Source organism: Conger conger, chromosome 18 (genome assembly GCF_963514075.1).
Source record: "Conger conger chromosome 18, fConCon1.1, whole genome shotgun sequence".
NCBI classification, from domain to species: domain Eukaryota; kingdom Metazoa; phylum Chordata; class Actinopteri; order Anguilliformes; family Congridae; genus Conger; species Conger conger.
The window spans coordinates 2,785,753-2,802,223 of NC_083777.1; the positions used below are offsets into that span (position 1 = coordinate 2,785,753).

Here is a 16,471-nt window from a genome sequence, read left to right on the forward strand (position 1 = left end):
TGTGAGCTCTGTGTGTGTGAGCTCTGTGTGTGTGAGCTCTGTGTGTGTGAGCTCTGAGTGTGTGAGCTCTGAGTGTGTGCTGTGTGTGTGTGCTGTGTGTGAGGTCTGAGTGTGTGAGATCTGTGTGTGAGCTCTGTGTGTGTGTGCTGTGTGTGAGCTCTGAGTGTGTGAGCTCTGCGTGTGACCTCTGTGTGTGAGCTCTGTGTGTGAGCTCTGTGTGTGAGCTCTGAGTGTGAGCTCTATGTGAGCTCTGAGTGTGAGCTCTGTGTGTGAGCTCTGAGTGTGAGCTCTGTGTGTGAGCTCTGTGTGTGTGAGCTCTGTGTGTGTGAGCTCTGTGTGTGTGAGCTCTGAGTGTGAGCTCTGTGTGTGTGAGCTCTGTGTGTGTGAGCTCTGTGTGTGTGAGCTCTGTGTGTGTGAGCTCTGTGTGTGTGAGCTCTGTGTGTGTGAGCTCTGTGTGTGAGCTCTGTGTGTGAGCTCTGTGTGTGTGAGCTCTGTGTGTGCTGTGTGTGTGTGCTGTGTGTGAGGTCTGAGTGTGTGAGATCTGTGTGTGAGCTCTGTGTGTGTGTGCTGTGTGTGAGCTCTGAGTGTGTGAGATCTGTGTGTGTGTGAGCTCTGTGTGTGAGCTCTGCGTGTGAGCTCTGCGTGTGAGCTCTGCGTGTGAGCTCTGCGTGTGAGCTCTGCGTGTGAGCTCTGCGTGTGAGCTCTGTGTGTGAGCTCTGTGTGTGAGCTCTGTGTATGCATGCTCACATTTCTGGGTGTTTGACGCCCCGCTCGTACGCCATGTCTCTGTAGGCCTTGCACGCCATCAGGATGCTCTCCGTTCCTCCCGACGTTACCTGGGCGGAAAAATTAACATATTCATAGTTGATTCTGTACGTATGCTCAGAAGCCCAAATTATTTCATAGGAGAAGATGCTTATGCCGGATATTTATTATTTATGCAGATATCATGAAGAATCAGGCCTGGTATATGATTTCAGCAAATGTCATGATGCACCAGGCCTGATATCTGTGATTTCCGTAGATATGATGAAGAATCATGCCTGATATCTGTGATTTCTGTAGAAAGGATGAAGAATATCTGCAGATATCACTGTTCAGAGCACTGCTCACTGGAAAACTAAGAGGTGCTGATGTCTGCTACGATGAGGCCAGAAATCTGATCTTCCTCTGAAGTAAAACCCCATCACTTATTATACTTCCATTTGTATGGAACTTTCCCATTATGATTGTCCTGGAATTTTCTCCAAAACAATGATCCCTGTCAATGATATTAATTAAAATATTCCAGCAGCATGACATACAGGTATGTCTGACAGCAGGGCAGTTTCCATAGAAACCCAACCAGCTGTGCATCACAGCAGTGCGCAGCGACCCTGACTGAGACCGTGAGGGAGGGAGGGAGGGAGGGAGAGAGGGAGAGAGGGAGGGAGGGGGAGAGGGAGAGGGAGAGGGAGAGGGAGAGAGAGAGAGACTGAGCGAGGGAGAGACCGTGAGAGAGAGAGAGAGAGAGAGAGAGAGAGACCGTGAGAGACCGTGAGAGAGAGAGAGACCGTGAGAGAGAGTGAGAGAAAGAGAGAGAGAGAGAGAGAGAGAGACCGTGAGAGAGAGTGAGAGAAAGAGAGAGAGAGAGAGAGAGAGAGAGAGAGAGAGAGAGAGAGAGAGAGAGAGAGAGAGAGAGAGAGAGAGAGAGACTGACCGTTCCACACGAGCTGGGTCCCCCGTGGAAGAGGGTGCAGGTCATCCGCACCACCTCAGCCTCCATCTTCCTCACGCCCGGGAAGATGTCGGGGTGCAGTGGGTTGCTCCAGGCAAAGTCTCCATACACCTGAACACAAACACAGCCAGGTGAACATCCAGCCACCACCAAACACGTGCGTACTTTACCCTGTGACATCTCACACATTACAGGCCACACAGTGCTACAGGTGAGACAGCACCGATCAGAAAAGAGAACCGGGAGCCTCCATGAGTCAACTGTGTAATTGTCTGCTTTCAGCAAAAAAACCAGCAGACCCCGCAGCTCTACAGGACCTTGAGCTCTAAAGACACAGCCCAGGCCTGAACCTGCAACGGCCGGCCCTGTGGATCCACGCCTGCCCGTCAGAAGGACCTTTCGCAGGTGAGCTGTCAACAGCCATTCATTACAATACCACATTCATGACAATGCGCTCTGAAATGAACTCTTATGAGGGACCCGGTTCAGACAAACATGTGTGTGTGAGCGAGTGTTCAGACACACCAGTGTGTGTGTGTGTGTGTGTGTGAGTGTTCAGACACACCTGTGTGTGGGTGAGTGTTCAGACACACCTGTGTGTGTGTGTGTGTGTGTGTGTGTGTGAGTGAGTGAGTGTTCAGACATACCTGTGTGTGTGAGTGAGTGTTCAGACACACCAGTGTGTGTGAGAGCGAGTGTTCAGACAGACCTGCGTGTGTGTGTGTGAGTGTTCTGACACACCTGTGTGTGTGTGTGTGTGTGTGTGTGTGTGAGTGTTCTGACACACCTGTGTGTGTGTGTGTGTGTGTGTGTGTGTGAGTGTTCAGACACACCTGTGTGTGTGTGAGGAAGTGTTCAGACACACCTGTGTGTGTGTGTGAGTGTTCAGACACACCTGTGTGGGTGTGTGTGTGTGTGTGTGTGTGTGTTTGAGCAAGTGTTCAGACAGACCTGTGTGTGTGTGTGAGAGACTGAGTGTTCAGACACGGTACCTTCACTAGGAGGTTTGTCAGCTTGGCATCTCCACTGTAGACAGCACCGGACACCTTCCCCTTCTCCCATTGGACCTCACCTAAGAGGAAGAGCTATGCTTGACCCGGCAACAGGCAACAGCACCACAACAATAACAACAACTGTGAGACATTTCTGACCTGAAATGGTCTAGAAGTAAATATTTTCATCATTCTGAGAGAAACATTTTATCCAATTTTCTCAAAAATGTGAGCAGGCACAAGTTGTTCTGGTAATATCAAACAAAGTGCAACATCTACTGTATCAATGCTTCAACAATGAGCTCAAGGTCAAAGTCTGACAGCAGTATGTAGAGAAGGCAGAGAAAAGCTCTCAAAATTGACAGCTGGTCTTTCAGCTAATGTGTGTGCAGGAATGTGTGTCTGCCACTCACCCAGGGCATCGTACTGTTTGATGGCGTCCAGGACCTGTCCCTGGGACAGCCCATGCGCGGGCAGAGATCTGATGTAGGTCATCCCGTCCTTCAGCGTGCAGAGGCTCACCGACATGTCATCCAGCGCCTTGTTGAGCTGAGTCTGGATCTGCAACCATGAGCAGCACCTCAACACAATCAGTGTACGAGCAGCACAATCAGTGTACAATCAGCACAATCAGTATACAAGCAGCACCTCAACACAATCGGTGCACGAGTGGTACCTCAACACAATCAGTGTACGAGCAGCACAATCAGTGTACAATCAGCACAATCAGTATACAAGCAGCACCTCAACACAATCGGTGCACGAGTGGTACCTCAACACAATCAGTGTACGAGCAGCACCTCAATACAATCAGTACACAAGCAGCACCTCAACACAATCAGTGTACGAGCGGCACCTCAACACAATCAGTACACAAGCAGCACCTCAACACAAGCAGTACACAATCAGCACCTCAACACAAACGGTACACAAGCAGCATCTCAACACAATCAGTGTACGAGCAGCACCTCAACACAATCAGTGTACGAGCAGCACCTCAACACAATCAGTGTACGAGCAGCACCTCAACACAATCAGTGTACGAGCGGTACCTCAACACAATCAGTGCACAATCAGCACAATCAGTGTACGAGCTGCACCTCAACACAATCAGTACACAAGCAGCACCTCAACACAAGCAGTACACAATCAGCACCTCAACACAAATGGTACACAAGCAGCACCTCAACACAAGCAGTACACAATCAGCACCTCAACACAAGCAATACACCATCAGCACCTCAACACAAAACAGCACCTCAACACAATCAGTACACAAGCAGCACCTCAACACAAATGGTACACAAAGAGCACCTCAACACAATCAGTACACAAGCAGCACCTCAACACAATCAGTCCACAAGCAGCACCTCAACACAAGCAGTACACAATCAGCACCTCAACACAATCAGTACACAATCAGCACCTCAACACAATCAGTACACAATCAGCACCTCAACACAAGCAGTACACCATCAGCACCTCAACACAAAACAGCACCTCAACACAATCAGTACACAAGCAGCACCTCAACACAAATGGTACACAAAGAGCACCTCAACACAATCAGTACACAAGCAGCACCTCAACACAATCAGTCCACAAGCAGCACCTCAACACAAGCAGTACACAATCAGCACCTCAACACAAATGGTACACAAGCAGCACCTCAACACAAGCAGTACACAATCAGCACCTCAACACAAGCAGTACACCATCAGCACCTCAACACAAGCAGTACACCATCAGCACCTCAACACAAAACAGCACCTCAACACAATCAGTACACAATCAGCACCTCAACACAATCAGTACACAATCAGCACCTCAACACAAGCAGTACACCATCAGCACCTCAACACAAAACAGCACCTCAACACAATCAGTACACAAGCAGCACCTCAACACAAATGGTACACAATCAGCACCTCAACACAAACGGTACACAAGCGGCACCTCAACACAATCAGTACACAAGCAACACCTCAACACAAGCAGTACACAATCAGCACCTCAACACAAGCAGTACACCATCAGCACCTCAACACAAAACAGCACCTCAACACAATCAGTACACAAGCAGCACCTCAACACAAATGGTACACAAAGAGCACCTCAACACAATCAGTACACAAGCAGCACCTCAACACAAGCAATACACAATCAGCACCTCAACACAATCAGTACACAAGCAGCAGGTAAATGGTAAATGGTTTATTTATATAGCGCCTTTATCTAAAGCTGCACAATTGATGCTTCTCATTCACTCATTCATTTTCAGTTTAAAACCACATGTGATGGAGTGCATTTTATTATCCATCTTGTACTCCAGTGGAATTATCAAGGAGCGGGTCAAGGTCGATTCACCTACAGATCAATTAGCCAATCATGGCTCAGTTGCTTTCTTCCTATCAGGGACAGAGTGGGTCTCGGTCTAAATGGTAAATTAGAAATGGAATGCATTTATATAGCTTTTTTATGCCCCCCAGTCACCCATTCACACACACACACACACACACACACACACACACACACACACACACACACAGAGCGATTGGCTGCCATGCAAGGCAGCAACCAGCTCTCAGGAGCACTTGGGGGTTTGGGGTCTTGCTCAGGGACACTTCGACACACCCAGGGCAGGATCAAACTGGCAACCCTCCGACATCCATCTATACCAGTCTGGAGCCAATCATCATTGTTCCTTTATTTAATTTGAAATAAATCCAATATATTTTTTGTCCACAGTTTGATGATATCAGCAATCACCAAAACAAAGCAGAGCCTGAACTGGTTTCTAAGTTTAGTACATTCCATTTAAACACAGTACTTCATTTGTCTCTATTGTGCTTGGCTGCTGTATCATTCATGCCTGTTAACAGTCATTCTCTGCTTTTAGAAACAAACTAAGATCTGTTAAGAGATTTGAGAGCCGGGTGGGGGGGTGAGAGAGAGAGACAGGGACAAAGGGACAGAGAGAGAGAGAGAGACAGGGACACAGAGACACAGGGACACAGAGAACATGAGGCAGGGAGATAGAGAGATAGAGACACAGAGACACACAGAGACACACAGACAGGCAGAGAGATAGAGACCATGAGAGAGAGACAGAGAGACAGCGAGACAGCGAGACAGCGAGACAGCGAGACAGCGAGATTTGAGTTAAGCCACCTTTATTGTGACACTAACAAATTGAAGCTTAACATCACAGGCTATTAAAAGCCAACAGAAAACGAAAAAAGGAAACTTACAAAACACACAAAATGCAAAAAAAAAAAGAAAAAGAAAAGGAAAAAGGTTCACTGAGCAAGACACAACAAGACAGAGAGAGACAGAGAGAGAGACAGAGAGAGAGAGAGAGAGAGAGAGAGAGAGAGAGAGAGAGAGAGAGACAGACAGAGAAAGAGAGAGAGAGAGAGAGAGAGAGAGAGAGAGAGAGAGAGAGAGAGAGAGAGAGAAATATGTGTGTGTGTGAGGTGAAGGGTACTCTGAGACAATGACCCACAGTAACCCCTGGCTGTCTCAAGAGCCAGACACAGGCAGTGAGCTCCAGTCATCCCCATCCTGGAGTGACTCACTGAAGCCCAGGGAGAAAGCACAAAGAGCCACTACTCACTGAAGCACCAACGAAAGGGATCTTCCTGATCAACCGAAAGCACTGCTTCTTTATCCTCAACGTCAGGCCTGGAGAGAAGAGACGAAGCAGAAATCAAGACAAATCTCACTCACAGGGAGCCTCGTACCTCAGAGATATTATGTGTACTCTCTAGGGTTTATGAAATATTATTTCAGTGTTAATGTATCTTTTTGTTAGGCCCAGATGGTCACATGCAAGATGAAGGATATTTTAGACAAATTTTTGATGACCAGTCAGCTACAATGGCTGCAGGGAAATTCAGGGTTTTGTGACTAAAGGTAATAAAATGAAACTCCGAAACAGTGTCGTTGTGCTGCAGAGGTCAGGCGCGTGTATATAATCCTTTTTCAAAAGCTTTTCATTTACGTCCAGTGCGTTTCCTTTCTTTAGACCACAAACCCCCAAACGCCGGCCATAGTAATGGTCCCTGGTTGTAACAAAGTTCTTTAAATGCCTAAATCCTACATACCTACCGCACCCGTCAATCAAAAACAAAACATACATTAAGACTGAAATACCAGGAAGTAGCCCAGAAGGTGAACTATTGCTTTTATTTCAGTTTTTATACAAAACATCCATCACCCAATCCCTACTCACGCATATTGCATATTTACTTGCCCGTATTTGATTGTTTTCATGAAATTTGGGCTATTTCCAATTAATTTCAGACAAAAGACTATTTAAAAACAGCTAATTTGTGAGTTTGTCAGGACCGGGACTTTTTTAAGCCTTCTCTACAGAAAGGGGTGGAGGGGTGGAGGGTAGAGTGCGAGTGAGGTAGTGCCTGGATGAGTCTGCCTCGAGGGAACCTTTAGGTGAGGTAAATCGGGCGCAACTTCCAGTTACCGCGAAAAAAAAAAAAGGAACTATTCAGTAACTGATCATCCAAGGAAACGATGATCGATGATTCGACACTGCCAAACCAACTTTTAAAAAATGATTATCTACGGTTATATTTACAAAGAAACTGGCTCCACAACTCTAAAATCAGACCACGCCATCTTCCATTTGCTGTTCCATTTCCCAAAGCTAAATGAAGGCATCTCAGGCACCATCTCACTCACTGTCTGTAGATTCTATCACTAGGTCAGGTTGTGCAGTATCTTACAGCCTGTGCTCCAAGTCACTGACTCACACAGTGAATCACCACCATTAATTAAATTATACAAAAACTGAACATTCAAACAGCATACTGCTACGGGCGAGGAATACTGTAGTTGCGGGTGTTAGACAGTGATCTTCTATGGGTTTCTGGAAACCTTCACAGAAATCATTTTTTATCTCTGCAACAACTACTCCACTTATTAATACTACACACAGGTGTGTCTTATTAATGCCTTCAAATCTGTCACTGAACCATTTTGAACTTTAGGTGCAATTTTCAAAATCAAACTGCGTATTTTGAGGACAAAAATAAATACAGGCCCAAATACAGGTGAACTGCACAGTACCTGCCCCCATCTGGTACCACTGTGTTCAGTGCCTGTTAGACCCCTCCAGACCCCGCTGTGCACTTACTCTCCCGCTGAAAGAGCTGTCCTTTGATCCACACGGCCAGCAGAGTGGAGCTGAGCGTGCCTGCGATGATCTGCCAGGCCTCCAGATCCTGGCAGCTGGAGTTCACCAGCTGTCGAACGCGCTCCAGGTACATCTGCAGCATCTCCCCGTACACCCCCAGGGCCTGCTGTGGAAGAGGAAGAACACCGGTCAGGAGAGGACTGAAAACCACATATGAGCTACAGACCTCTGACACAAAGAGACTAACATCAAAGCTGCCGCACGTCGCGTTGGCCAATGAGCAGACTCAGTTTCCTGTTTCACCGCAAAAAAAAAGTACCTCATGTGCTACACTTTTACCCACTCCAGACAGCTGATCCTCTGTGAGCCTGCATGACATCAGCTTTCCATTTTAACCAGATGTTCCAACAGTCTACGCAGAAATGAAACCCAGTCTGGGGGTTTATTAAGGACACTGCTAAGTTATAATTAAGAAATTGTCCCAAAACTGAGCCTTGGGGAACACCAGTGATGAGGCGACTGGTGTCAGACCATGACATTTTCAGAGTAACATCCTGTCTGTAAGATGAGACATAAATAACTCAACAGCTGTGCTTCAGAAATCAGACAAAGATTTAGTTCATACTACAAACCACATTCAGGTGAAAGAGAATTAGGCTTTCTGGCAAGTTACATCAACAGTTCTTCAGGCATGCTGTGTCATTCAGTGGAGTCACAAAGTTCAGTTCCCTATCTACAACCCAGTCTGTCAAGTTCAATCAATGAATTCTCCAGCAAAAAACAGCAGGTGAGGAATTTCATAGCAAACTTAATGGCAAAACAAAGACCTACTGTACACATGTTAAAAACAATGGGCAATATTGACTCATTGGAAATGATATTACAAATTCTAATGCACTATTGTTCCATTTACCACAAAAAGGGAGAACTACAGGCAAAAACACGTTTTTTTTTATGTCCACAAAGACCTGCTGCCAACACGTCTTCAAATTTCAGTTCTGCAAATTGCCAAACTATCTCTACAGTAGGCAGCTGTGTCTAATGTCATCTGATCCTGGGTGTTTTCACAGATTGATAGAGGATAGCAGATTCTAGAGGACGATATCCTCGCTGCCTCATTTCTGCTGACTTTGTACCCACAAGATAGCCACTACACGAGACTGCTTCTATAATATCTGTGCCATTTCCAGACAAAGCTCCAGTTACACAATCCACATTTTCCCCAGGTATTTATTTCAGATTTATTGGGCAGGGACAGTACACATTAATCAACATTTTAGTTCACGCTTCAATGTAAATGTGTCAGAGTTGACTACAAATGTCAGAGCCAATTGGCATCTGTAATGTTTGGATGGAAACCTATGGAAACCTTAAATCGTCCCATTGGAAACACACATACAGTACATAGGAAGGCACAGGAATGTCAGCCACACATAGGCTAACTTACAAAAAACCTTCCCTGAGATGTATCCATTATCTATGTTTTTAGGTACTGATGTAGGGGTGACCTTCACACTTGCGGTTGGAGATGGACCGAGCATAACCTCCTGGTATTTAAATGTATCAGATGCCGCTGACAGGTTTGCGACAGGGGATTCCATGGAATGCAAGCAATGAGGTTGACTTCACCTCAAGAGAGAGCAGAGCGTTTTAGGCACAGGAGCCAAAGCTAAAGCTAAACCCCTGCTGCTACCAAAACAAGAGCCTCGCGGCGCAACCTCAACCGAATCCCAACCTCACCCTCTCCACTCATCATCTTCATTCAGATGGATCATCTCCAGCCAATGGGAGTCCACAACCATTACATACGCAAATATACCGTGACCTGATTGGCTATGTCTTTGGCCTGTTGGGAGAAAATTGGCCTTGAGTTATCTGGCTTTCCATACCACTTCCAAACCTAAAGGAGCACTATAGAATTTTTTTTTAATCCTTTCTCAGCTTAAAATAACATGAGGCATTTCTGTTATGTTATGAGTAGGTACTTTAACTGAAACGGGTCATTAAAGTCTCCCAAGAGAAAAAGAAAACTTATTCTGTACAGTGCAGGATGCGTTTGCAGTGGCATCAGGCATCAGGCCGGTCTTTCGCTTTTAACAGGGAATCTGGAATTAAGCAGGAGGGAACCCTACATTTCATGGAATACGCTCCATGAACACAATGCATGTTTCAAGCCAGAATAGATATCTTACCGAAAAAAAGCACCTAAAATGTAAAAAAGAAATTGGGGCAGCATGTAGCCTAATAGGCTAGTGGCCTAGTGGTCCCCCTTCTCCCTAAAAATGAGAAGGGGGCGTGAAATGAGGCACACTGCTGTGTGAAAGGGACATTGATTGGAGGGAAAATTGGCATTTGTTCAACATACTCTTTTTCCAGGAAGTGGATGAATAAAATAAAAAAAACTACATGAGTATTAACATCTTATACATTTTTTTGGAATATATATTTTAAGATGTGTTCATATAGTTATGAAGAAAAGACTAAAAACGTTTTTTTGATTTCAGCTCGTCTTTAAGTCCTTAGTCAGCGTTTCGTGTCAAGCCACGGTAACAATTTATTCATTTCATAAGAGAAGCTGTAAAATATTATCCCTACCATCTCACACCATGCTTTTACAACCAGTACATACACACTGATAACAAGGACGAACTGATGTTTGGAGCTTCTGCAATAACCCAAAATATGCTAAAGGTCAATGTGTCTGCACCTTAAATAACATGCCAGTTTTTAATGAATGAGAAAAGGTCAATAGTGTTGTAACGTGAGATAAACGACTGTACTAAACATTTTAAATCAAACCATTGGCTACTTTCACAAGAACTCTTGACCAAGGAGGGACACCGTGCTCAGAGGTTACTCCAGGCCACCTCTTACGACAGTCTCTGGCAGCACAAACGGAGATTATTAACACTAACAACGCATTTAATGTTCCTGTGGTTTATATCAGCGAGGGAGGAGAACCAGCTAAACTCTTTCCACCAGTTCTACTGGCACTGTCGGCCTCCAAAGCAGGTGTGGCAAGCTGTGAATGAGTGCCTTGGGGTTGCCAGAGTGGGGAAAATCCCCCATAACTAAAGGACAAGATCAGCAGCAAACTGCCAAAAACCAGGTTGAAAGAGACCACCCCCCTGCTGTCTTATGGTGGGAACAACAGGGTCATTTTCATGGCCTCAATTTGTGGCCCACTTTGTGCTCTATTGAATCCTGTCGGGACAGGATCCAGGAACTTGTGTTGGGCTGTCTGCAGCCCCAGAATTATTTATGCAGACTAGAAAACTCGGCCCATATATATAGATATATAGATAAAAACACATGCGTGGTGTCCATGATGGCGACCCCCCTGTCCACAGTCACTGAATACTCCCCAGCTTTGATTAAATCTTAATTCCGGGACCTCTGAGATGTTTGAGTGACCTCCCTCATATGGGTACTTCCTGTTCTGACACCTCCTGGTTTGGCCCTCATGGTTAGGCCTCTGGGACAGGTTTGGTAGGGTCAGCCAGGAGGACGGGGGTTAGGGGCCCTGCCTCCTGAAACACATCCCACCCAGAAACGTCCTCTTCCCGGACACTTCACAGCTCCGAGGGGGGAGGACAGGACAGGACAGTCCCCATGCCCTGCTATCTACAGGCCACACCAGGGTCTGTCGAGTCTGCTCGGCACGCTGAGGATCATGGGAAATCCCTGCTATCTACAGGCCACATCAGCGTCTGGTGAGTCTGCTCAGCACACTGAGGATCATGGGAAATCTCCCTCGAGTTTCCCTGCCATAAACTCGCAAGATTAAATGATGTTATCTCACCGTGGGGCAAAGGGAAAGGAGGATTCAAACGTGTCGTAACACACACTTCTGTACCAAATCAGCTCCTTGTCCTCGGCATAAACCTGGCTGGTCGGTTGCTGAAGACGGAGGGGGAACGTGAGGATCTAAACAAAACTCAAACCCTGACCAGCATAACTCAAACACTGACCAGCATAACTCCCTCCCTCTTTTAATTCCAGTTCCATATTCAAATAATTATAATAATGAAAAGAAAACACAATATTTTGGCTTAATGAAATCACAAAAACGCAAACGAGAGAAAAAGAAAACAAAAAGCAGAATTAGAGCAGAAGGCAGATTGTGTTTTGGACCCAGCGGACAGACCACCCCCTGGAAAGCAAAGCAAGGAGTGGGAAAACAAACAAAAAATATGGCAAAGCTTACAGGACCTAGTTAAAATCCGAGTTACAGGCTCCTGATTGCAGGTTTCCAATGGAGGAGGCGGAGAGGGAGACCTTTGAGTTTGGGGGCGAGGCTGGGAATCTTATTTTCCTCACACAACAATGGCCGTGCAGATGCTGTATGAGTCGTGTATCACACGGGGGCCGGCATTGTCCCTGGGGGAGCCGGTTCTCATGGAAATCTGCCGGGGGGGGGGGGGGGGGGGTCTGGGCTAGCGGGAGAAGCTGCCGGAACAATAGCGGCACAAACGGGGAGCACGGGGGGGGGGAGGGGGGGGGGTGTCTCGCTCACAGGTGCACAACGAGCTCTCCACCTTTTCAGATTGTTTTTTTTTTTCTCACAAGACTCCATTGTGTTTCCAAACAGCGTCTGACCACAGGGCTCCAGCCTGGAGCACCCGGCCCACGCACTGTTTTCATGCAAGAACGTGCCGCGAGCAAGATTAAAGAAGTAAAAATGAGTCTATATAAGCCTGCTTTAATGACCTGAACGGGTTCCACCTCCATATTAGACCCATATGAGGACAGAGTTGCAATGTAGCCTTTTGCTCAATAACCCACAGAGGGAATATAATCCAGTAAATGTTATTTAGAAAGAAGCTACTCCATTACAAAAACAACTTGACTTTGTGTCTATGTAAAGCACACTTATTTGAAATATTATATCCATCCATCCATCCATTATCTGAACCCGCTTATCCTGAACAGGGTCGCAGGGGGGCTGGAGCCTATCCCAGCATACATTGGGTGAAAGGCAGGAATACACTCTGGACAGGTCGCCAGTCCATCACAGGGCACACACACCATTCACTCACACACTCATACACTCATACCTACGGGCAATTTATACTCTCCAATCAGCCTAACCTGCATATCTTTGGACTGTGGGAGGAAACCGGAGTACCCGGAGGAAACCCACGCAGACCTGGGGAGAACATGCAAACTCCGCACAGAGAGGCCCCGGCCGACGGGGATTCAAACCCAGGACATCCTTGCTGTGAGGCGGCAGTGCTACCCACTGCACCATCCGTGCCGCCTGGAATATTATACGCACATTCAAAATACATTTTAAAACTCATGTACCACCGCACTCCAGCAAATATATACATTTGCAGATGCAAGGCACATAAGTCATAGAAGGGCTAGCCATCCACATAAATACAGCACATTTGCTTACGTTCTGAGGAGAAAACATACAGAAAACTAAATTAATAACTGAAAATGACCATGGAAAAATACAGCATGTTTCACTGAAATATTAACATGACATGATAGGTTAGTGCTAATACTCTAGGCATACGAATATTTCCTATCCGCATGGTCAAAGTGGAAGTAGGCCTATTGACCCATTATAAGCCTAACTTTATAGGTTTAGGGTTAGGCTTATAATGGGTCCATTTATTTAGATAAATGTGTCAGCTAAATGTGTCAGCTAAATAACATTACATGTTATATATAAGGTCTAGCCTATGCAAAGTAACAAAGAGCTAACAGATACAATCATCTGCCTCATCTCCACCTAAATATATCCAAATAACAAGAAAGAGGAAGGACTTAATTTCCTTGTAAAGCCTCTACATAGTCTTTTATGCCTGAGAGAAAAAAGTAATGTGTTTTCAGACTAGAATCTGATTGCGGTCCAGTCCCAAAGCACTGACCCAGGGTCTGAACACAGCCCTGCAGAACAAAAGCACTGAGGTAAGTCTCACCCTTGGCTTTTACACTTGGATGCACAATTAATCACGAAACAATACAAACTCTCATTGTTCTGTCACCGAACTTACAGCTTTTCGACACAATCACACTGACCCAGCCCTTTCAATAGGCAGTATCCAGTTCAGGGTCATTTGAAAATCCTCAATTAAAAACCATACATATACTTGAGCAAAAACAGATCCTTCTTCAAGAGTCCCGTGGTTTTTTGTGCTTACTTGCTTGTTCTTAATTAAGCATCTGTCACTATTCAGCACTTAAAGCACTGTAACAACTAAAACAGCGTTGCACGCCTCTGCGTGTGCTCCAGTCTGCCAATGCAGCGTTTCCTGTGTATTACCACTAAGGAAGTCATGAGGACTGACAGATTGAAGCAATGCATCATCTTATACGTCATGCAGTAAGGATCTTCCCCTTTTACCTAAAAGATAGTGGCCTTTCGTCACGTGTCATCAGCAGATAGGTAACAGGTGTTTCTGCATACATTTTACAGATAACCCCCGCGCCTATAAATCCCTATCCTCAAATTAACAACATCGTGTTTGGAAAGCATTGCTTAAACGCAAACAACGAATGCCGGTAGCTGCTAACAGTTGTACTAAATTAACTTGTGTATGTTAGATGATCACAAAGACTATATTAGACCGTGAGGCAAAACTTTCTCGACAAAAAAAAAAAATCCAGAAATCAGAGGAGCCAGAGGCGCTTAGTCCGTATATTAATCTTCCGAAGCTTTTATCAAGTGCACAACACAAGATAATGTACGTGCACTCAACTGATATAGACATTCCCGGGCCAGTATGCATTAACAAAGCACTAATGTACGTTAACTGTGCTATACTTAATCTTAGGCTGCGAATAATACCCTATAAATGGTAATTATAATAATAATAATTATTATTATTATTATTATTATTATTATTACTATTATTATTATATATAAATTTCCGCCCGTGCAAATTGCTTATTTTTCATTGTTTGCATTTTGGTGGCGAGACATTGCAAGCTTTTGTGCAAGTAAATGTCTTGTTCCATGAACACCAAAGTTGTACGTTGCTGAAAATACCAAAGTTAAGACATTGTATCAATTTATCATTCCGTCTGAACAGATGTGATTTTACGCAGGGCATCTTAAATAAAATCACTCAATCAGCTGCGTGTAATGTTCTTTACCATAATTTAGGATCTAGTCGGACTATCGATCAAGTGAACTGCTCAAACCGTTTGAGTAACTGCATAGTTGACCTGGCAACAACATAACATCCACAGCATTACGAAACGGCGCATTTTCACCCCGTTCGGGGAGTCTTTGTCCGTAGAGTCGGCTAGCAAACAGCTAACGAACCATGAGCTTTCGAAAAAAGGAAAATGTAGTACAGTTAACATCAACTTCACTTACCAAATAGTCCATGTTGTTTGCTGCGGGAAAAGCCGATTTAAACGCCTCTCGTCGCCCTTTTCTGTTGATATACTCAGCAAATTCGCCGCTTGAAATCTCTGCCTGATTTGCTCTGTCACTGGCAGCTTACGGTTCTATTCTACTGACTCGACCTTACTCCAGGAAGTAGGCTTACAACTGGAAGATCAACCTTCTTGTTTCTGTTCGTCACATGGAGGCCGAAAAGGTTTATCACGTGACACAATGGCTGTCACATTGCGAAAATAAGCAGTCAGCCATGTTGCGTGGGGGCGCAGGCAAGCTGCAAGGCAAATAAATCAGTAATAAAGCAAGGACCTCTCAATGTAAACGAAATTACGTGTATAGAATTCTGCGTAAAGTTTTGAATAATTTTAAATAAAATAACTTAATTGTCTTTAGATATATTATATTCATACGCACATTTATCCTCACCCTAGATACATGCAGTAATAGGCCACAATATTGTGCTTGGTATAAACAATAACGTCTTAAAACATCTGAGACATTTTAAAAGTGACTTGTAAGTAAAAGAAAAGTATTTGTAACATAATTTTCCATAAGTTTGAAATAACTCATTTGTATTGGAATTTATTTTTATATCTTTCTGTGATGAACGTGCTTCAATGAGAAAATTTAGAATTAAGGTTGAAATAACCCGTGGTTTAGGGAACAGTTAACAGAACGTATTCAAAGGTAATTCCGCATGGGTTATAGGGGGAACATTTAAATAATGTTGTTGGATGAACATTTTTTAATCTGACAATTTTTAATCACCTGAGTATTATATTAAGTGAAAACTTTAGAATGTGCTGGAACATAATCAATGGGTAGTTTTTCCTCCCAGATTTGGCCAGATAACCATTCTCAATTGATTACTGTTCCAACTGATAATTCTAAATGTAACTTTGCACCTATACAGGCGCAAAGTGATTGAATGACTTCAAGCACAGTTCCACAACTCCAATACTTGAGACAAGATACCTGAAAATGTATCATTTTCTGGGCAAATATTTCTGAGATTTCTTTCCACTTTGCACTCAAATGTTATATTTTTGCCTTTATACTAATGTTTAAAATGCTGCTATGCTCTGTGCAAACTGTATTGCTGCTTATCTTGTAAAGATTCTCTTAACGAAAGAGATATTAATCGGATTGAGACCAACCTACTTAAATGAAGGTTGAACTGAAACAATATGTAATTGCAATGCCCAACAAGGAGATAGACATCTATATACATGTATTTACCATGT

General features: G+C 44.6%; 1 protein-coding gene across 2 annotated transcripts in view; it reads right to left on the reverse strand.

Moving 5' to 3' along the window:
• The window catches only part of sgpl1 (sphingosine-1-phosphate lyase 1), a 29,424-nt gene extending 14,070 nt beyond the window's left edge, over positions 1-15,354 (reverse strand). Inside the window, exons 1-7 of one of the 2 annotated variants that reach the window (XM_061228760.1) lie at positions 15,201-15,354; positions 7,865-8,030; positions 6,326-6,393; positions 3,123-3,270; positions 2,710-2,789; positions 1,700-1,828; positions 748-836 (exon numbers count right to left, since the gene is read on the reverse strand). In XM_061228760.1, the coding sequence (XP_061084744.1) occupies positions 748-836; positions 1,700-1,828; positions 2,710-2,789; positions 3,123-3,270; positions 6,326-6,393; positions 7,865-8,030; positions 15,201-15,212 (692 nt within the window). In that variant the 5' untranslated portion in view covers positions 15,213-15,354. Of the gene's footprint in view, positions 1-747; positions 837-1,699; positions 1,829-2,709; positions 2,790-3,122; positions 3,271-6,325; positions 6,394-7,864; positions 8,031-13,872; positions 14,020-15,200 lie in introns of those variants that run through there. The other variant, XM_061228761.1, reaches the window with a different exon arrangement.
• Positions 15,355-16,471: the final 1,117 nt, after the last annotated feature.